This window comes from Suncus etruscus, chromosome 3, assembly GCF_024139225.1.
Source record: "Suncus etruscus isolate mSunEtr1 chromosome 3, mSunEtr1.pri.cur, whole genome shotgun sequence".
NCBI classification, from domain to species: domain Eukaryota; kingdom Metazoa; phylum Chordata; class Mammalia; order Eulipotyphla; family Soricidae; genus Suncus; species Suncus etruscus.
Window position 1 is genome coordinate 25,104,659 of NC_064850.1, and position 18,524 is coordinate 25,123,182.

At 36.2% G+C, this 18,524-nt stretch overlaps 1 protein-coding gene across 1 annotated transcript in view; it reads right to left on the bottom strand.

Moving 5' to 3' along the window:
- The window catches only part of CEP128 (centrosomal protein 128), a 423,508-nt gene that overhangs the window by 301,777 nt on the left and 103,207 nt on the right, over positions 1 to 18,524 (bottom strand). The window contains exon 12 of the mRNA XM_049770323.1: positions 6,998 to 7,348. Within this exon, the coding sequence (XP_049626280.1) occupies positions 6,998 to 7,348 (351 nt within the window). The remainder of the gene's footprint in view (positions 1 to 6,997; positions 7,349 to 18,524) is intronic.

Consider the following 18,524-nt stretch of genomic DNA (forward strand, 5'->3'; position numbering starts at 1 on the left):
ATTGCATGCATATGTGTATAATAAAACACAGATGTATAGGTGAATTATATGTACATACACTATTTCTTTTCTCTAAAATTAGCTGCAATGCATTTGCTCATCACAGACTTACTGGACACTTGAATTTGCAGTGAAATATCTGTTACCCTTTCCTCCTTGATTAACCATTGCTCTAACAGCTACACGCTGCATTAATTTTAAAGGCTTTTAAAGTGGAAATTACAATGCCTGCTGTGATAATTGTGATACTATCCTAACTTTGGCAATCACTTTAAAACTACTTCTTTGCTTATCATTAGCAATGCTAAGTGATAAAAATAATTATATAAGAAGTATTCTGGGAAATGATTGTTTAACCATATTTAATATTCTGAAAGTTCAGCTTAGAAAAATCTCAGCACCAGGCATCAGGTTGCTACCTGATGACATGGACCCTTCTAAATTTCCTCTAATTAAATAAAATCCCCAGATGGGATCTCAATAAATCAATCATTCATTCCCGTCAACCACTTCTATCTAGCTATCTCACTTGGAATCAGACTCAAATCAGTGGCTAATCCAGGCTAACAACAAAATAATCCAGTGGAATTTATATTCTAAAAATAAATCTGTTCTAATTCAAGACTGAAAGATTAGGGCAGTAAGTCACCAAGTATTATTTCAGTTCGGTTCAAATAAAATCTCCCCAAAGTGGGTACAAAGTAATCATTTCCCTCATCTTCTATATGGCTGAAAACTTTATATGTAAAAGGTACATAAACTATCTTTTCCATGACAGCCCATCTAAAATAAGTATATCACTCTTTAGTCTGACAACTGAGTTTATAAATATAATTGCCTTATACTTTGTTTTCTCTTGAAAGTCAACTTATCCAAATGATTATTCTTTTGAAGTATTCTACTTTTGACAAGTGACAAATGACAAAGCATACAATGATAAAGCAAGACTAAACATAGATAAAAACCAAGCATGATATTTTGCTTAGTATTTTATAAACATCTAGGTTTAATTCAACCCACAGATATAGTTGAATATCAACATAGGAGCATAAAATCCATTTAAAATAACTGATTACAATATATGAATGAAGAAAATGTATACATAGATCAGTGAAAAGCTTTTATGTTGCCATCAGACGGAAGATTTGGATCAGAAAGCACCGCTCAATGAGATTACAGAAGTCACTCATTTAACAAAGCACATTATATATGTTCCCAGAAATTATCCAGTAGTAACTGTTGCATTTTAAATGTTTATTCCTAACCAACTTAATCTGAAATTTGCAAATAAAAGATACTTAAAAACTACTTGAAGACTGGAAACATGATACAGAGACCAGTGTGCGTATCTTGCATGTAAGTGATTCAATTCTTTCAAACACCATATATGATACCCTGAGCACTTCCAGGAGTGATCTCTGAGCACAAAACCAGAGTAAGCTTTAAGACCTACCAGTTGCAAAAAAAAAAAAAAATGATGGAACAAAAGAATATGACAGGAAAAATAGAAAACCCAATTAAAGGTCTAGATAGAAAAGTAACAGCAACTGAGGATAAAATCAATGACTCCAAGATGAGATGCAGGAAACATCAATAAAACAACATAGAAGATAGAAAAGGTCTAAAAATAAATGGACAGCATATGAGACAATTATAGAACGAATTCAAGAGGAACAAAATCATATGAATTTGTAAGGAACAAGAAAATAATGAAGAATCATTAGCTAAAGAAATCATAGCTGAGAAGTTCTAAGAGCCAAGACATACAGCATTCAGATAGATACAAGAGGTCCTATGTATACCAGCCACAGGATATGTGTATATATACACATTATAATGAAAATGTCAGAAGCCAAAAATAGGTATAGAATGTTGGAAGCAATAAGATCAAAGGAGGAAATTGCTTTCAAAAAGAGCTTCCTTAAGATTTTGAGCATCAAGTAAGATTTTGTGAGCCAAAAGAAAATGATAGGCTATAATCAAAATAAATAAATAAAATGAACACTCAAACAAGCATATTATACCCTGAAAAACTATTATTCATATTTGAAGGAATGCTGTAGAGCCTCACAGCTCAGAAAACTCATAACCTTGTAACTATTGTGAGAATCCCTAAAGAGGCTGCTTTAGACAAAATAAACTTCACAAGTAAACCTAACTTTTATATAAAGATGACCAAAATATTCCCTGTGAATCTTTGTACTCACTGTCAATGGTCTATCAGGGGTCTCAAACTCAATTTACCTGATGGCCGCAGGAGGCAAAGTCAGGGTGATCCTTGAGTGCAAAGTCAGTAGTAAGCTTTGAACATTGGGGGTGTGTGACCCAAACAACTAAAACAAAACAAAACACAAAAAGATTTCTCTAGGGCAGGGCCACAAAATGTTGTACGGAGGGCCATTTGCGGCCCGCGGGCCGCAAGTTTGAGACTCCTGGAAGACTAATCCATATGATGAGTGAGGAAATGAAACCAAATGTTTGCTGCCTACAAAATACAGTTAAACAATGGGGAAAGGATAGACTCAAAGTCAAAGATTGCAAAGCAATCTCAAGTCAACAATTACCTTACAAAGCCAGGATAGTTATATTTACATCAGACAACATAAATCTCAAGCTAAAAAAAGTTATGAGATAAAGATGATCATTTTTTAATGATTATGGAATAGGTACATCAGGAAGATCTCACTCCTAAATGTTCTGTACCCAGTGTGGAACCATTAAAAATAATTTTTGTTGTTGTTTTTGGACCATACCAGCAGCTCTCAGGGTAAGTTATTCCTGGCTTTGTGCTCAGAAATCACTCCTGGCAGGCTCAGGGACTATATGGGATGCCTAAGATCAAACTCAGGTCAGCTGTGTGAAAGAAAAAAATGTCCTATTTACCCACTCTAGTCCCCAAAAAGAACTTTTTTAAAAGAATGTTATTGACAGCAATAAAATTATCAGCTCTGGATATAGCAACTAAATTAAAATTAAACAAGAAACACAAGCTTTAAAGAAAGAAATAGAATAGGTAGGCTTAGCAAAGATAAATGGAACTTATGATTTCCCAAAAATCTAAGATACATTATTCTCCGATGCACATGGGATATAACCCAAGAGAGACCACAGTATAGGTCACAAAGATACTCCCATAAAAAGCAACAAAACTGAAATTGTCTCAACTTTCCTCTCAGACCAGAATACACTGAAAAAAAGAAATTAATTATAAACTGAAACAGTGAAAAAAAAACTAAAATGCTTGGAAAATGAATAAGTCACTACTGAACCACCAATGGCTCAAAGAAGAAACAGTAAAGAAAATATTAAGATTCCTACAAACAAGAAGAATAATGGTATTAGATACCAAGACATGTGGGACACAGCAAAAATAATACTACAAGGAAAGCTCATAGCAATGAAAGCTTTCATTAGGAAACAAGAAAGGACCCACATAAATAATCTAACTATACAGCTTACCCAACTATAAAAAAGACCAACAAAAGAAATCCAAAGCAAATAGAAGGAAATGACAAGTTATAATAAAAGTTAATAAAATGAAAACTACAATAGTAACCCAAAAGATTAATAAGCCAAGATCTTTTTTTCAAAAAAGAATAAAATAAAATAAAATAAACAAAATTGACAATCCAGTAGCAAGACTGAGAAAGAAAGAAAGTGAACTCGAGTAAACCAAATTAGAAATGAAAGGGGAGATACCACAATAGGTCACACAAAAATTCAAAAGATCATTAAGAATCACTTCAAAACCCTTTCTGTCACTATACAGAAAAACTTAAAAGAAGTGGACAAATTTTTGGATTCTTATATTCAAGAAGAAATAGAATACCTGAATAGTCTCATTACCTTCAAGAAAATTTAGATAATAATCAAAAATTTCAACAATAACAACAACAAAACAGAACAGGCCCATATGAGTTCACTAGTAAATCATTCCAAATCTTTAAAGAAGACCTACTGCCAATTCCTTTCAGGCTTTTTCAGAAAGTTGAAGAAACAAAATTCTCCAAAACAGTTTCTATGAGACAAATATAACCTTGATAATGAAAAGCAGACAAAAAACATCAGAAAAAAAAGAAAAACTAATTCTATATCCCTGATAAGCATACATGAAAAGATCCTCAACAAAGTATTAGCAAATTGAACCCAAAATATATTAAGAAAATGGCCAAGATTTATTCTAGTGATACAAAGATGGTCTAATAAGTCAGTGAACAAAATTTCAAACACCATATCACAAAAAATGCAGTCATATTAATAAATGCAGAGAAAGCATTTAAGAACATTCAACATACATTCATAATAAAAACCATTAATAAAATGGGAGTTGAAGGAATTATTCAACATAATTAAAGCAATTTAGCACAAGCACACAGCAAACATTGTACTCAATTAAAAAAAAAAAAAAGCTCAAATACTTCCTTCTAAGATCAGGCATAAGACAAGGTTAAACATTCTTACTGCTACTATTCAATATAGTATTGTTATTGCCACAGCAGTTAGTCAAGAAAAAATATTAAGGGATCCATAAAGGAAAAGAAGCTAAATAATTGTCATTTGTGACTGACTTGATATTATACTTAGAAAACCTTAAAGACTACCCTCAAATAAAAGCTTATAGACAACAGACTTACACAGTAAAGTGACAAACTGCAACATAAATATATACAGGTACATGAATTTTCTTTATTCAAATAATAAAACAGAAATTAAAAAATGCACCCATACTTACTAAACCTCATAAAATCAAGCATGTAGGAGGTTTTCATTAGAGAGCAAAAGGACCAGATTAATAGTATAGTAGATAGGGCACTTGCTTGGCTCACAGCCAATCTAGGTTTAACCCCCTATTGTCCCATATTGTCTCCAGCACTTCCAGGAGTAATTACTAAAATAATTCCAGAGCCAATAATTCCAGAGTAACCCCTGAGTATCAACAAGTGTGCCATTCCTCCCAAAAAGAGACCAAAGACTGGATAAAACAAAAAATTATAAACCACTAAAAGAATTAATCTTGCCCAAGGCATATTCAATGCTAACCCTACAATGCTTTCCCTACAAATACAGAATTGATATTTTTAAAATATTTTGATCAAATGCTGTTGATTTTTATATGCAGTAATAATAATCCCTTCCTTGCCTGAATAGTCAAAAAAACTGGCTAGGAAAAAATATGAAAGGCTTTCAAAAGGTACTGTAAAATTATAGTAATCAAAACAATATGGTACTGGAATAAAGGCTGATTCCAAAATCAACAAAACTGAATTGAGAATCCAAAGACATATCCTTAAGTATATGGATAGTTAATCTTTGGTAAAAGAGTGGAAAGAGTGGAAAGTGGAGCATGTAAAGGCTCTCCAACAAATGGTACTGGAAAAACTAGCCGGCCACAGTGCAATAAATAAATAAATAAATAAATAAATAAATAAATAAATAAATAAATAAATTCAAACCCCTTTTTAAAGCCATGCATAAAAAGTTAAATCAAAGTGGGTTAAAATTTCAATAACAAACATGAATTCATAATTATATTGAGGAAAATATATTACATTCCATGATACAGGCAGATCAATCCATGCTAGAAACATCATCAGGGATTCAGTGCCATTGGTCAAGCAAATGGAAGCGAAGATCAACAAATGGGACTACATAAAACTAAAATCCTCCAGACTGCACAAAGAAATGATTACCATAATAAAACAACACACCACATTATGGGAGAAAATATTTGCCAACCGTGTGGGTTCAATAATGGGTTAATTTCCAAGATGTATAAGGCACTGATAAAATTAAAGGAAAAACAACCAATACCATCAAAAACTGGAATGAAGAGATGAAAGAAACTTCTTCAAAAACATGCAGATGGCCAAAAGGCATGCGAAAAAAATACTTTGCATCATTTGTCACAAAAATGAAAAAAACAACAATAACATGTCACTTTATACCAGTGAAATGGGCACACATCAAAAAGAATAAAAACAAGAACTGAAGAAAAAATACACAGAAAGTCGAGTGCCTTGCAAAGGCTTACCCAGTTCAATCCCTGACATTCCATTTGGCCTCTGAGCCCACCAAGATTGATCCCTGAGTGCAGAGACAGGATGAGCCTTGGGCTGATATCACCTGGGGTAGAACAAATATAAAATAAAATTTTAAAAAATGCAGTGTTAGTGTGGATGCAGGGAAAAGCAGACCCTCATTCACTGCTGGTAGAAATACTGACTGGTCCATATAATTTTTAGAAAATAATGTGGATATCTCAAAAAAACTAAGAATTAAGTTTCCTTTTGACCCAGGATTCCACTTCTTGACATCTACCCCAAGAAAAGATGACTAGATACATGATATATGATATAGGTATATGGTATAATTTAATATTATTTGGCTATAAGAAAAGTGAAATCATGCAGTTTGCTGCTACATAAATGGATCTAGAATGTGTATCTTGCTAAGTGAAGTTAGAAAAGAGAGGCATGGGCCCGGAGAGATAGCACAGCGGCGTTTGCCTTGCAAGCAGCCCATCCAGGACCAAAGGTGGTTGGTTCGAATCCCGGTGTCCCATATGGTCCCCCGTGCCTGCCAGGAGCTATTTCTGAGCAGACAGCCAGGAGTAACCCCTGAGCAATGCCGGGTGTGGCCCAAAAACCAAAAAAAAAAAAAAAAAAGAAAGAAAAAGAAAAGAGAGGCAGAACCAGAATGATCTTTCTCATATGCAGGGATATAAAAGGTATAACAATGACCAAAGGAAACAGAAACTGAGAACTTCAGTGGAAGTTTTTTTAGCACAAGGGAGCAAAGAGGGAGAAATTTGATTTGTGGAGTGAGCAGGAGGCATCATGGGATGACAATTTAAATGGTCACTCTGGTGGAGGCTGTGGTATTGGAATGTGTTATGTATGAAAAACCAATCACTATAACAAGACCATAAACTTCAGTGCCCAAAATAAAAATTGAAAACTAGAAACGAAAATAATATTTAAGCAGTTGATTTTTATACCTGATTCTTCTTGTCTGAAAGTTGGTCAACAGTTTCAGACTGTTTCTCCAATTCTCGCTCTAACTTCTTATGCTTAAGCTTCCATTGTCGAATGATCTCTTGGGCTTTTAGTTTCAGCTCTTCTCTCTTCTTCTCTGCCTCCTGTCGCAGGGCCTCTGACTGCTGGAATTCTAGGAGGTACTGTTCAGCCTGCTTGGTTGCTTCCTCCGCATGGTGAGTTAGCTCCAAGATCTGGTGGTCAGAATGCTGATGCTTGGCCTCACATGTCTCAAAGTGTTTCTGTATCTCCTTAAGTTTATCCAACATTTGTAATTGCTGCTTTTCCTTGCTCTCCAATTCATGTGTTAAACTCTAGGAATCAAGCACATGAAATATATTAGGAATAGTTTCTTGACAAATTATGATGCATATTGCTCAAACAAGAATCTCAAATTCCAGTTTTTTGGGCTCCTACTGCAGAGAGAATGGATGGCTTACATGGGGCGAGCCCTCGGTTCAATTTCAACACACCTGGTTCCCATCTCTGCACTGATTCCAAGCTTTATCAGGTGGACTCCCACACACAAAAAGGAATCTTAATATCAATGAAGTGGGTATAATCTATATTAAATTTCATTAAAGGTCAATTGAAGAAATGAGTCATTTTCCATGTATTTTATAATCATATAGGCAACAACTTCTTATAATTAATTTTTTCAATAAAACACTGCTTTGGGCCAGAGGATTAGCACAGCGGTAGGGCATTTGCCTTGCACGTAACGTGGCTAACCCAGGACAGACCTCAGTTAGATCCCAGGAGTCCCATATGGTCTCCAAAGCCAAAAGTGATTTCTAAGTGCATAGCCAAGTAACCCCTGAGCATTACTGGGTGTGGCCCCTCAAAAAATAAAATAAATAAATAAAAATAAATAAAACACTTCTTTTCTTTTTTAATTGTATTAAAAGTCCTTAGAGTTCTTGCCTGATGGTTCAGTGTCCTGCCCATTAATGCAATGATTCTCTCTGTCTAGGGCCCCACATTGGCCGTGTTTGAAGACCACCATGGCTCAACCTAGCAGTGCTAGGGTTGGGGATATGCAGTGCGAAGAATGAGACACAGGGCTTGACACCTACTAGTGATGTGCTTTATTACTTAAGCTATTTCTCAGGCCCCAAAATATTCTTAGACTACTTCATAATCCTACAACAGGAAAAACATGTATTTCCATAAAACATAAGGCCTTGTTGATCAGGGGGAAAAAATTCCATTGCTTTTATAAGAATCTAGAGTCTGGGAGCTGAAGAGAAACTATAGGGTTTAAGACACATGCCTTATATACAGTTTATTACAGCTCAATCCCACAACCAAAGTCCCCGGCATCACTGGATACAGTCCTGGAGGTCTCAGATTAGAGGAAGGGGGGCCTGGAGAGTCACTTGGTACCACAGAATGTGACTCTGGAGGGTCTGAAGCACTGCCAGGGCAACCTTCAGCACCCAGCGACAGAGCAGCACTATATCCTTAAGTCCTGACATTGTACCATTTGGGGTCAAGGATCATTGGGAGAGTCAGTGAATTCTGAGTACTACTTGGGAGACAATCTCCCCTTCCTAAAAATCTAAACAATATCAGTGTTTTAAAATGTGTCCAATTATCATAATATTCAAAGCACTCAGATGCAAACTTACTTTCAGATAGAACACAAGAATTGTTAAAGTATCAAAAATTGAATAAGTACTAACAACAGAAATATCAGTATAGATAAAACTATGTTGAAATGTCCAGTCAAAAGGTTCTTGATGCAATATTTGTTTTTAAAAAATTATCCAAAATGACAGAACTAAATATACAAGCCAAAGTAAACAACAATAGAATCAAGAGGCCCAACCTATAACAATCCATACTTAAAATGGGCCTGTTATACCAGCAGGCCAGGGGGCAAAGTGTGGTGGTATAGAATACACTCTGGGAACATTGGTGGAGGGAGGTTGACACTGGTAGTGGGAATGACCCTGATTCACTGTATGTCTAAAATCTGACTATGAAGGACTTTGTAAAGGACAATGGTTTCAATAAAATAAAATTAAAAAGAAATTATCCTTAGATAAATCAACATGATATTATAATGCACTTATCTCAAGATTTCATCGACCACAGTAGGGCTAATTTGTAATCAAAACTTGTTTTGGAATATTCCTCTATACAGGGAAAGAATTCAACTCTTAAAACAACTTTTCTAAAATAGTCAACAATTTACTTGGAGGCCAGAGCAATAGCAACAGTGGTAGGGTATTTGTCTTGCAAGCAGCCAATACAGGACGGACCCAATTCAAATCCCGGCAACCTATATGGTCCCCGAGCAAATTCTGAGCACAGAGCCAGAAGTAAACCCTAATTACTGCCTGGTGTGATACAAAATTAAAAATCTTGGGCCCGGAGAGATAGCACAGCGGCGTTTGCCTTGCAAGCAGCCGATCCAGGACCAAAGGTGGTTGGTTCAAATCCCGGTGTCCCATATGGTCCCCCGTGCCTGCCAGGAGCTATTTCTGAGCAGACAGCCAGGAGAAACCTCTGAGCACCGCCGGGTGTGGCCCAAAAACCAAAAAAAAAAATAAAAAAAAAAAATCTTAAAATAAAAATGTATTTGGGTATTACCCTAAATCATAGTAATTCTACTTTGAATTTAAGAATGAGCAAATATCTATCTTTCAGATTAAATATGGGAATAACTTTATATTCATAAAACAAGTTTTTTTAAAAAACAATAATCTGAGAACTATTAACAGTAAATCACTCTTGTTAAATTTTTGAAAGGATTAAAAATGCAGAAATGAATGTTTGAAATGTATCCCGTAATTGTTCCTTGTGAATCTTAATTTCCAACTACCTGAGGAAACACCAGTCACACGAAAAGGTCATGTGGCCAAATACAAGTGGGTTTTAGGAGAACAAGCGATGATGCATGTCACGCTTCACAATCAATTTCATCTACACTGTACAAAGGTAGCCACAGACAGAGACTGGAAACACTGGCCAATTGCCTCTGGCTCTAACAAAAGAATGTTCAGTTTCAGATTCCATTAGCCTTGAACTGTAGCTCAACGAAATATAATTTTTCTCATGATTAAAGTCATGGTTTGACATTATGGCAAAAAAAAAATTTTTTTAAGCCTGAAAAATAAACTTTATTTTCTGAGCAACAAGGCTTGCGTTTGCTCAGTTTGCTAAAGCCAATAGAGCCTGGAAGAGATGAATCACTCCTTTCCCCACCCAAACAAAATAGTAAATTGAGAACTGTGCACTTGTTTGTCTGGAAAATTCAAAAATGAGATCAGAAAACACGAGAGATTGTGGATTTTCCTATTGTGCTTATCTAACAGTTTACAGCAACGCTAAAAAAATCAAGTTTGCTGAGTGATTTTTACATCAAAGGAGAGGTATCAATTTCTTTTCCCTAGTAAACATCTGGGAAAGCAGCTGTACTCTTGTGTGTACACCTGGGAGAGAGGTGTACTCTTGTGTGTCAGCACTATGTTTAGAGAAAGACCTGTAAGACCTGACTTCAACATCTAAAAGCTAACAATTGAAAGAGGAAGATATTTACACTAACACCGAATCCACAATCATGGCTCATAATCAACACTAAGATGAACAGTTTACAGCACCTTTGGAGAGAGACTCTCTTACAAGGTGAAGTACGAGCTGAGATTTAAAGGAAAGAAATCAGCAATAATAACTAGAACCATTAACACCATTACTTAAGTTTGAGAGCACTTGAGCTATGAACAACAGGCTTGCTGCCTTATTCAATCCCACTACAAAGCTATCGAAGACACTATTATTATCATCTTGGTTCTTATGATAAGTAAACGAAGCTTGATAATTTGTCCAAGATCTCATAGCACTAAATGAAGACACAGGACTTAGAAATGGGTCTTGAAACCTCATATCTGTAACTCTATGCTGAACTTTCAGATTCTCAGATGAATCTTAACTCCATGGCTCTTTGATCACTCATTCACATTGTCCAAGTTCCGTGGTTTATCAGAATACAGGAACAAGAGGTGTGTCCTATCAGTTGTCCCACCCAATTAGCTTGCAGCACTTCCTTCTGACTAACATCTTCTACCATGACTTTTATTTTATAAAAAAAATGTTCTTAGCTTATTTATAATAGTATTAAAGTTTATGGTAGTAATGGCTTTCATGCCTATTTCTCTGAGATATCTGTTTTTCAATGTCAAGATCGGCCTCTCCCTTAATGTCTTTTATGGTTTTAAATTCAGATCTTTACTTGCTTACTTTTTACACAAAACCTGTTCACATATCAACCGCCTTTTAAAAATCATTCATTCACTGCATTTAACAACAAAGCCAATTCTAGGAGAACTAAAAATTTCCCGTTTCCATCATCAGCTTACTGAATCCTCTAAGAGATTCTTCCAGGTGTATCACTGTTGTAACCGCAGCTCCTTGGTACCCTGAAATTTTTGTGCTTCTTGCCTTTATCAGTGTTTACGGAAACTATTTCAATTGGGGGGCATGGGCCACACCCACTGAGGGGTAACTCCTGGCTATGCGCTCAGAAACTGCTCCTGGCTTGGGGGACCATATGGGATGCCAGGGGATCAAACTGCGGTCCTTCCTAGACTAGCACGTGCAAGGCAAGCGCCCTACCACTTGCACCACTGCTCCAATGGTCTTTCTGATGCCTCTTAGTTTAGCTCCTCCTTGTAAAATAGAACTGAAGCTCAGAAAGCCCCTCCCCAACTATCCTGCCTATATAATGCTGAAATTTATCACTGAGCAGCCTTCATTCTTCCCAGTTTTTTGAGGAAAAGAAATTCCTCTTCTTCAAATACCTTAGCCTATGTGTGTTCTTTCTCCATCCTTCGAGGCTTCACTATAGCATACTCTCTCTTTTTATGCCTCAACATTCTCTCCACTGTTGGGTCAGTCACCTCCAAAAAGCAATAAAAAGTCTTTATCAGTCTGATATTTTCTCCTAATCAGCACTCTATAGTCCTTTCTAAACTTCTGGAAAAAGCAATAAACAGTTAAAGTCCCATAATGCAATCTATAATTCACTTCTCAATTAACTGGTTAAGTTTCGCCCATATCATACAATTAAAATAGCTCTAAACAAAATAGCTTCTAGACAAATACAAAAACTTTATAGGGAAAGACATTTACACTAACAATGAAACCACAATCATGGCTCATAATCAAGGTTAAAATGAACAGTTTACAGCACCTTGGGAGAGAGGCTCTCTTAGGTGAAATATGAACTGAGATTTAAGTATCACATGATACTGAAAATTACCTCTTCTCATTCTTAAATCTCTGATTTTCATAACACCTTTTCTTATTAGTTCTCTCTTTTTCTTCATGCCCTTTCATAATCTTATCTTGAATCTGTCTACTAGATATTTTTTTATTTTATTAAAACCAGTGTGATTTGCAAAGTTCTTCATAGTTGGGTTTCAGACGTACAGTGAATCAGGAATAATCCCACCACCAGCATCGCCCTCCCTCCCCAAATGTTCCCAGAGTGCATCCTTTGCCCCCCAGCCTGCCAGTATAACTGGCCCATTTAAAGTTTAAATTGCTAAGAGTTTGATTCTCTTGATTCCATTGTTCTTGCCTTTGGTATGGATATTTAGTTTTGTCCTTTTTTTTTTTTTTTTTTGGTCTTTACCAATGCCTCAACAATGTCTCCACCTGAGACCACTCAGTCCCTATCCTTCATACTTTCATATTTATTTTTGTCTCCCTCCACTCTACTTCTTTTCTTTTCTTTTCTCTTTTTTTTTTGGTTTTTAGGCCACAGCTGGCAGCTCAGGCTCTATGCTCAGAAATTGCTCCTGTCAGGTACTGGTGACCAAATGGGATGCCTGATATTGAACCCAGGTCTATCCTGGGTAGGCCACTTACAAGGCAAACACCCTACTACTGTGCTATCACTCCAGCCCCTCCACTCAAGTTCTTTCCTACTCTAGGGCCAAGAGTGTTCTAGGCAACTATTGTAATTCTTCATGCAATTATTCTAAATACCACATATAAGTGATATAATTCTTTATTTATCCTCCTTCATTAGCTTGCATAATTTAACATAATATCTTCTAGTTCCATCCATGGTGAAGCATATTGCTTCTGCATTATTCCTTACAGCTATGGAGTATTTCAGTGTATATATGTACCACATCTTCATGATTCACTGAACTGTTGTTGGATATCTAGGTTGATTTCAAGTCTTAGCTAATGTATTAAGTGCTGCAATAAATAGCAGTGTTTATACACCCTTTTGGATGAATGTTTTCTGTCCTGGGAATAGATACCCAAAGTGGGATTTTTAGGTCATATGACAGCTCAATTTTGAGTTTAGTGAGAACCCTCCATATTGCCTTTCATAGGATTTGGACCATGTAGCATTCCTACTAGCAGTGGGAAGAGTTCCTTTCTCACCACATTCCCACCAACATATTTTTCCCCAGTAATTTTGATATGTGTCATCCTCACTGGTATAAGATGATATCTCATTGTTGTCTTGATTTGGATTTCCCTAATGATAAGTGATGATGAACATTTTTTTCCTGTGTCTGTTAGCCATCTGTTTGTCTTCCTCAAAGAAATGTCTATTCATTTCCTCTCCCCATTTCTGATAAGATTTTAGGTTTTGGGGCTGATGCAATGGCACAGCTGTAGGGTGTTCGCCTTGCATGCAGTTGACCTGGGACAGGCCTAGGTTAGATTTCTGGCATCCCACATAGTTCCCCAAGCCTGCCAGGAGAGATTTTGAACATAGAGCCAGGAGTAACCCCTAAGCATTACTGGGTGTAGCCTAAAACCCCAAATAATAAATAAATTGATTAATTAAATTAAAAAAAAGATTTTTAGGTTTTGTGGAGTTAACCTTCGTAAGTACTTTGTGTATCCTAGATATCATTTATCTGAAGTGTTGAGTGCAAAAATGATCTCCCATTCAGTTAGCTGTCTTCTAATTTTAGCCCATATTTCTTTTGCCATACAGAAACTTTTTAATTTGAGTCTACTAATTTATAAAATACAAATAACCATACAAAGTTCATAAGCATGTTCCTCTACAAAATACCTTTGGTAAGTAATATGTAGGTAATGAGTCAGAGAAATTTCTAATTCACAAGCTGGAGCAAGAGTATAAAGCAGTAGAATGCTGGCCTTACAGGCAGTCTAGCAGGGTTCTCTCCTGGAATCCCATATGGTTCCCTGAACCTGCCTCTTATGATTCTTGAGCAGAGACAGGAGTAAACAATGACTGCCTTGTGTGCCTCAAGTCCCCCAAAAAAATGATATTTAATTCATAACAAGATAAATAACCTACTCCAAATATTTAAATATTTAATTATATAATAACTCTAAATTTGACAATCCCCAGCATATAGAAAAGTGAATTTGCCTGATTTATTTAAAATAAGACAAACAGAATAAAGTCAGATAGCTTCAAATTTATAAAGAATAAACCAAGTGTACAAAGTTTTTCAAATTTCTCCAGAAACTCCTTGGAACTCAGAAGCAAAATAAATTTCATAATAACTATTCTGGAGCCAGAAAGCTAATACAGCAAGTAGGAGCTTTCCTTGCACAGTGCTGACCCATGTTTAATCCCGAACACTCCATATGGTCCTCAAGTACCACCAGGAGTGATCCATGAGCACAGTCAGGATTAAGCTCTGAGCGTAGCTAGGTGTGACCCCAAAACCAAAATAATCAGAATAAGAATAATAGATATTCTACTGCAAGTACAGAGGATTGGGAATAGGCACAGGATTAATACACACAAGCCAACTCTTTAAGCACATAAATTCTTTTTATCTCACACTTAAACTTTGCAGGCTTTCATATTGATATCTTATACACAATATTTTCACTCAGAATGGTATTTGAAAACAGCAGGAAATTAATAGACTACACATATATGTAAATGTACAAAAAAGGGATGTTGTCCCCATTGCAAACAATTGATGAGAAAAGAGATTTGAATTTGAACTGGATAAATACAAGCTCTAACTGCCCTGAGCCTGAAAACTGTTGCTACTGCTTTATTACCTACTGTCTCTAATAAACTTCAGGTAAAAACTCATTATAGAATTCCTTCCTATATCCATTCCTCGCTCAGCAATTCTTACTCAGCCACCATTTCAACATTTTTTGATTCACTTTCCTCAGATAACCAATCAGAATAATCTAAATGAAATAAAGGTTTCTCTCCTGTCAATCAAAGGATTAACCTACAGATTCCTGAGAACAAGTTCTAGCATTTACACAGGCATATTCATAAAAGCATATGCTCAAGTACGCAGAGAAAGCACACAAGTATACATACATATCATTAAGGCACATTCTTGCAGGGTAGAAACAGAGTAAATATTCGTATCATCGTCATGCACTGCATGAAATGCTAAATGAAAAATAATTGTCTTATTTATTCAGTTATGTTTTTCAATGCCATCATTATTATCACTCCTGCAAGAATCTTCCACCTTGATAACTTTTTATATTTAAATTGTGTGAAATCATCTCAGTCACCAGAGCAATTGGTTAAATTTCATTTCACTTAATTAAGCTCATTATTTATTTCTCACTACATAAGCACTGTCAAAGGAACAAACCCAAAGAAACAGAGAACACTGTTTTACTAAGAATCTTTTACTGTTGAGAAGGAATCTTTTCTATCTTTTTATATTTTGAGATTGAGTCTGAGAATTAAACTGAGGTAAAACAGATTAGTAGGGGGAAAAGCATATACAAATTTTAAGTACACACATGGGTTTTTGTAGAAAGAATTAAGATCTAGAGGAAAAAAAGATAAAAAAAAAAAGACAAATCGAGAATTAAATAAGCTAAAAATAGCAAACTCTGAGTAAGTGACTAGGAAATATATAGGAGGAACTAAGAGAAGTTAAAGGTAATTTTAGAATTATTGGACTATACACTACAAATAGCATATTTATAGAAACTAAGAATTGGAAAAAAAAGAAAGCAAATGAAAATACATGTCCTTATTATTTTTTTAAACTGTGTGCAGAGATTCCACCACATGGTCTAGCTCTAAAAGATCATATATCTAGGATCACAATCTATATATATGCTAATGATGCAACAGTTTCCTGACTCAGGGCAGTTAGAGGTAGTATTCATCCAGTTCATATCCATCCAGTTCAAATCTCTCTTCCTATCAAGAGTGAGAACCACAATTGTTTGCCAGACAAACCACATCCCTTTCCTGTACAATAGCATTCACTTATGTATCAAACTTATGCATTATACTGCATATGATTACAAAGAGAAGCAATTCTCACATTAAGCAAGATTTACAAGGTTGCATTTAAAATATTTTCTATGAAGAATAAAGAAATAAAAAATGGACTACTGTGTAGGTGGCAACAATAATTATTCACTGAATTAACAGAAATACAATGTGATATCATTTCTAGAGTCTTACTTGACAGTCAACACAAAACCAAAATTGATTACTTCAGTGAACATTTAAGAACAAAATTCTGGGGGGCCAGAGAGATAGCACAATGATAGGGAATTTACCCTGCATGCGGCCGACCCGGGAGGGACCTGGTTCAAATCCCGGTATCCCATATGGTCCTCCAGCATGCCAGGGCTGATTACTGAGTGCAGATCTAGGAGTGACCCCTGATTGCTGCTGGGTGTGGGCCAAAAACCAATCAATCAATAAATTAATAAAGTTTTAAATAAATAAAATAAAATTCTGGGGGCCAAGAGATAAAACAGCCTGGGCAGTACATGCAGACCCTAGATCCATCCCTGCAATCACAGGGTCTCAGACCATAGCAGAGTGTGGTTCTAAAGACTCTGATAGTACCACCAGGGTAAGTCTGGTGACCCCAAGCAGCACTATCACATCATGAGTCCCTCATACTGAATCACCAACCCTTCTGAAGAATATCCAGGAGTGACTGCCAAGTACTGGACAGCTCAGTTTCAGTATATGATTCAATCCCTAGCACCTATAAACAAATAGAATAAAAGTCACCCCCTAAATATTCAGGGTAATCAGAATATATTTATTTCATTCTATTTTAATGTGGGGGAATTATGTAATGCCAGGGTTAGAACCCAGAATTCCTACAGCAACTCATGTATTCATTTTTAAAGCCAAGTCCCCAGCATTGTGCATAATGTATATTTTAAATAAACACTATCTTTATTATTATATAATCATATAGATTCTTGTAAGAGTAATGAGAAAATTGCAAGACTCAAAAACTGACATTGTTAGCACATCATAGGAAGAATATCAAATGAATGATAAATAAGCTCCAATGTCAGCTCTAGAACTCATATTTTTAAAAGCGATGCTAAAAAAGAGCTGAGAACTCTAAGATCTTCTCAGAGAGAGGGCAGGCAACTCATCCCCCATCTGCTTCATACTTCCAGAAGACCAGACAGTCACAGGCATGTCCCACAGTTACTGCCACATTAGCTTATTATCCCAGTTTCAGAGATCCAGGAATTCTTGGAGTGCACAGCATGAAATGGCTATACACCACCTTCAAACTGTTCAATGCTGATACCCCAGTAGAAACACACCAAATTGGATGTCAAATAGTATTGAAACCACCTAAGATAAAGAAAACCAGAGACACAGAATCCTAAAGTCCATTGTAAGAGATAACAATTTTCACAAATTTTCTTTTAGTAGAGCTTTCTCCTGCCAGAGCTTTACTTTTCTTTTTAACAATTTCATCACCATTTAATGGTAATAATATAGAGTAAATTATTTTATGCCTTCCAAGGAGGGCAGGCTGGGATGGATGGTAAACTGGGGACAATAAATAGAGAGAATGTTACATTGGTAGTAGGATTGGTGTTGAAACATAGAATGCCAGAAACAAATGTATTATTAGCAACTTTGTTAACTACAGTGTTTAAGTAAAATAATAAAAACTTTTAAGGTAAGAAAAATGTAAAAAAGAAATACTAAATAGGGCCAGAAGAATAGTACAGCAGGTATGATGCTTAACTTGCATGTAGCAGACCCAGGTTCGATCCTTGGCCTCCCTATGGTCGCCCAAACCTGCCAGGAGTGATTTCTGAGTACAAAACCAAAAATAAACTCTGAACATCTGTAGATGTAGCATAAAAGAAAGAGGGAATGGGGAAGAATTAAAGGAAGGAAGGAGGGAAGGAAAGAGGAAGGAAGAAAGGAAGGAAGGAGGGAGGGAGGAAGAGATGGGAAGAGAGAAAGAAGGGAGGAAGAAAGGGAGGGAGGAATTAAGGAAGGAAGGGAGGAAGGGAAGAAGGAAGGAGGGAGGGAGGAAGGGAGGGAAGGAAGGAGGGAGGGAGGGAGGGAGGGAGGGAGGGAGGGAGGGAGGGAGGGAGGGAGGGGGGGAGGGAGAAAGGAGAGAGGGAAGAAGGAAGGAAAGAAGAAAGGAAGGAAGGAAGGAAGGAAGGAAGGAAGGAAGGAAGGAAGGAAGGAAGGAAGGAAGGAAGGAAGGAAGGAAGGAAGGAAGGAAGGAAGGAAGGAAGGAAGGA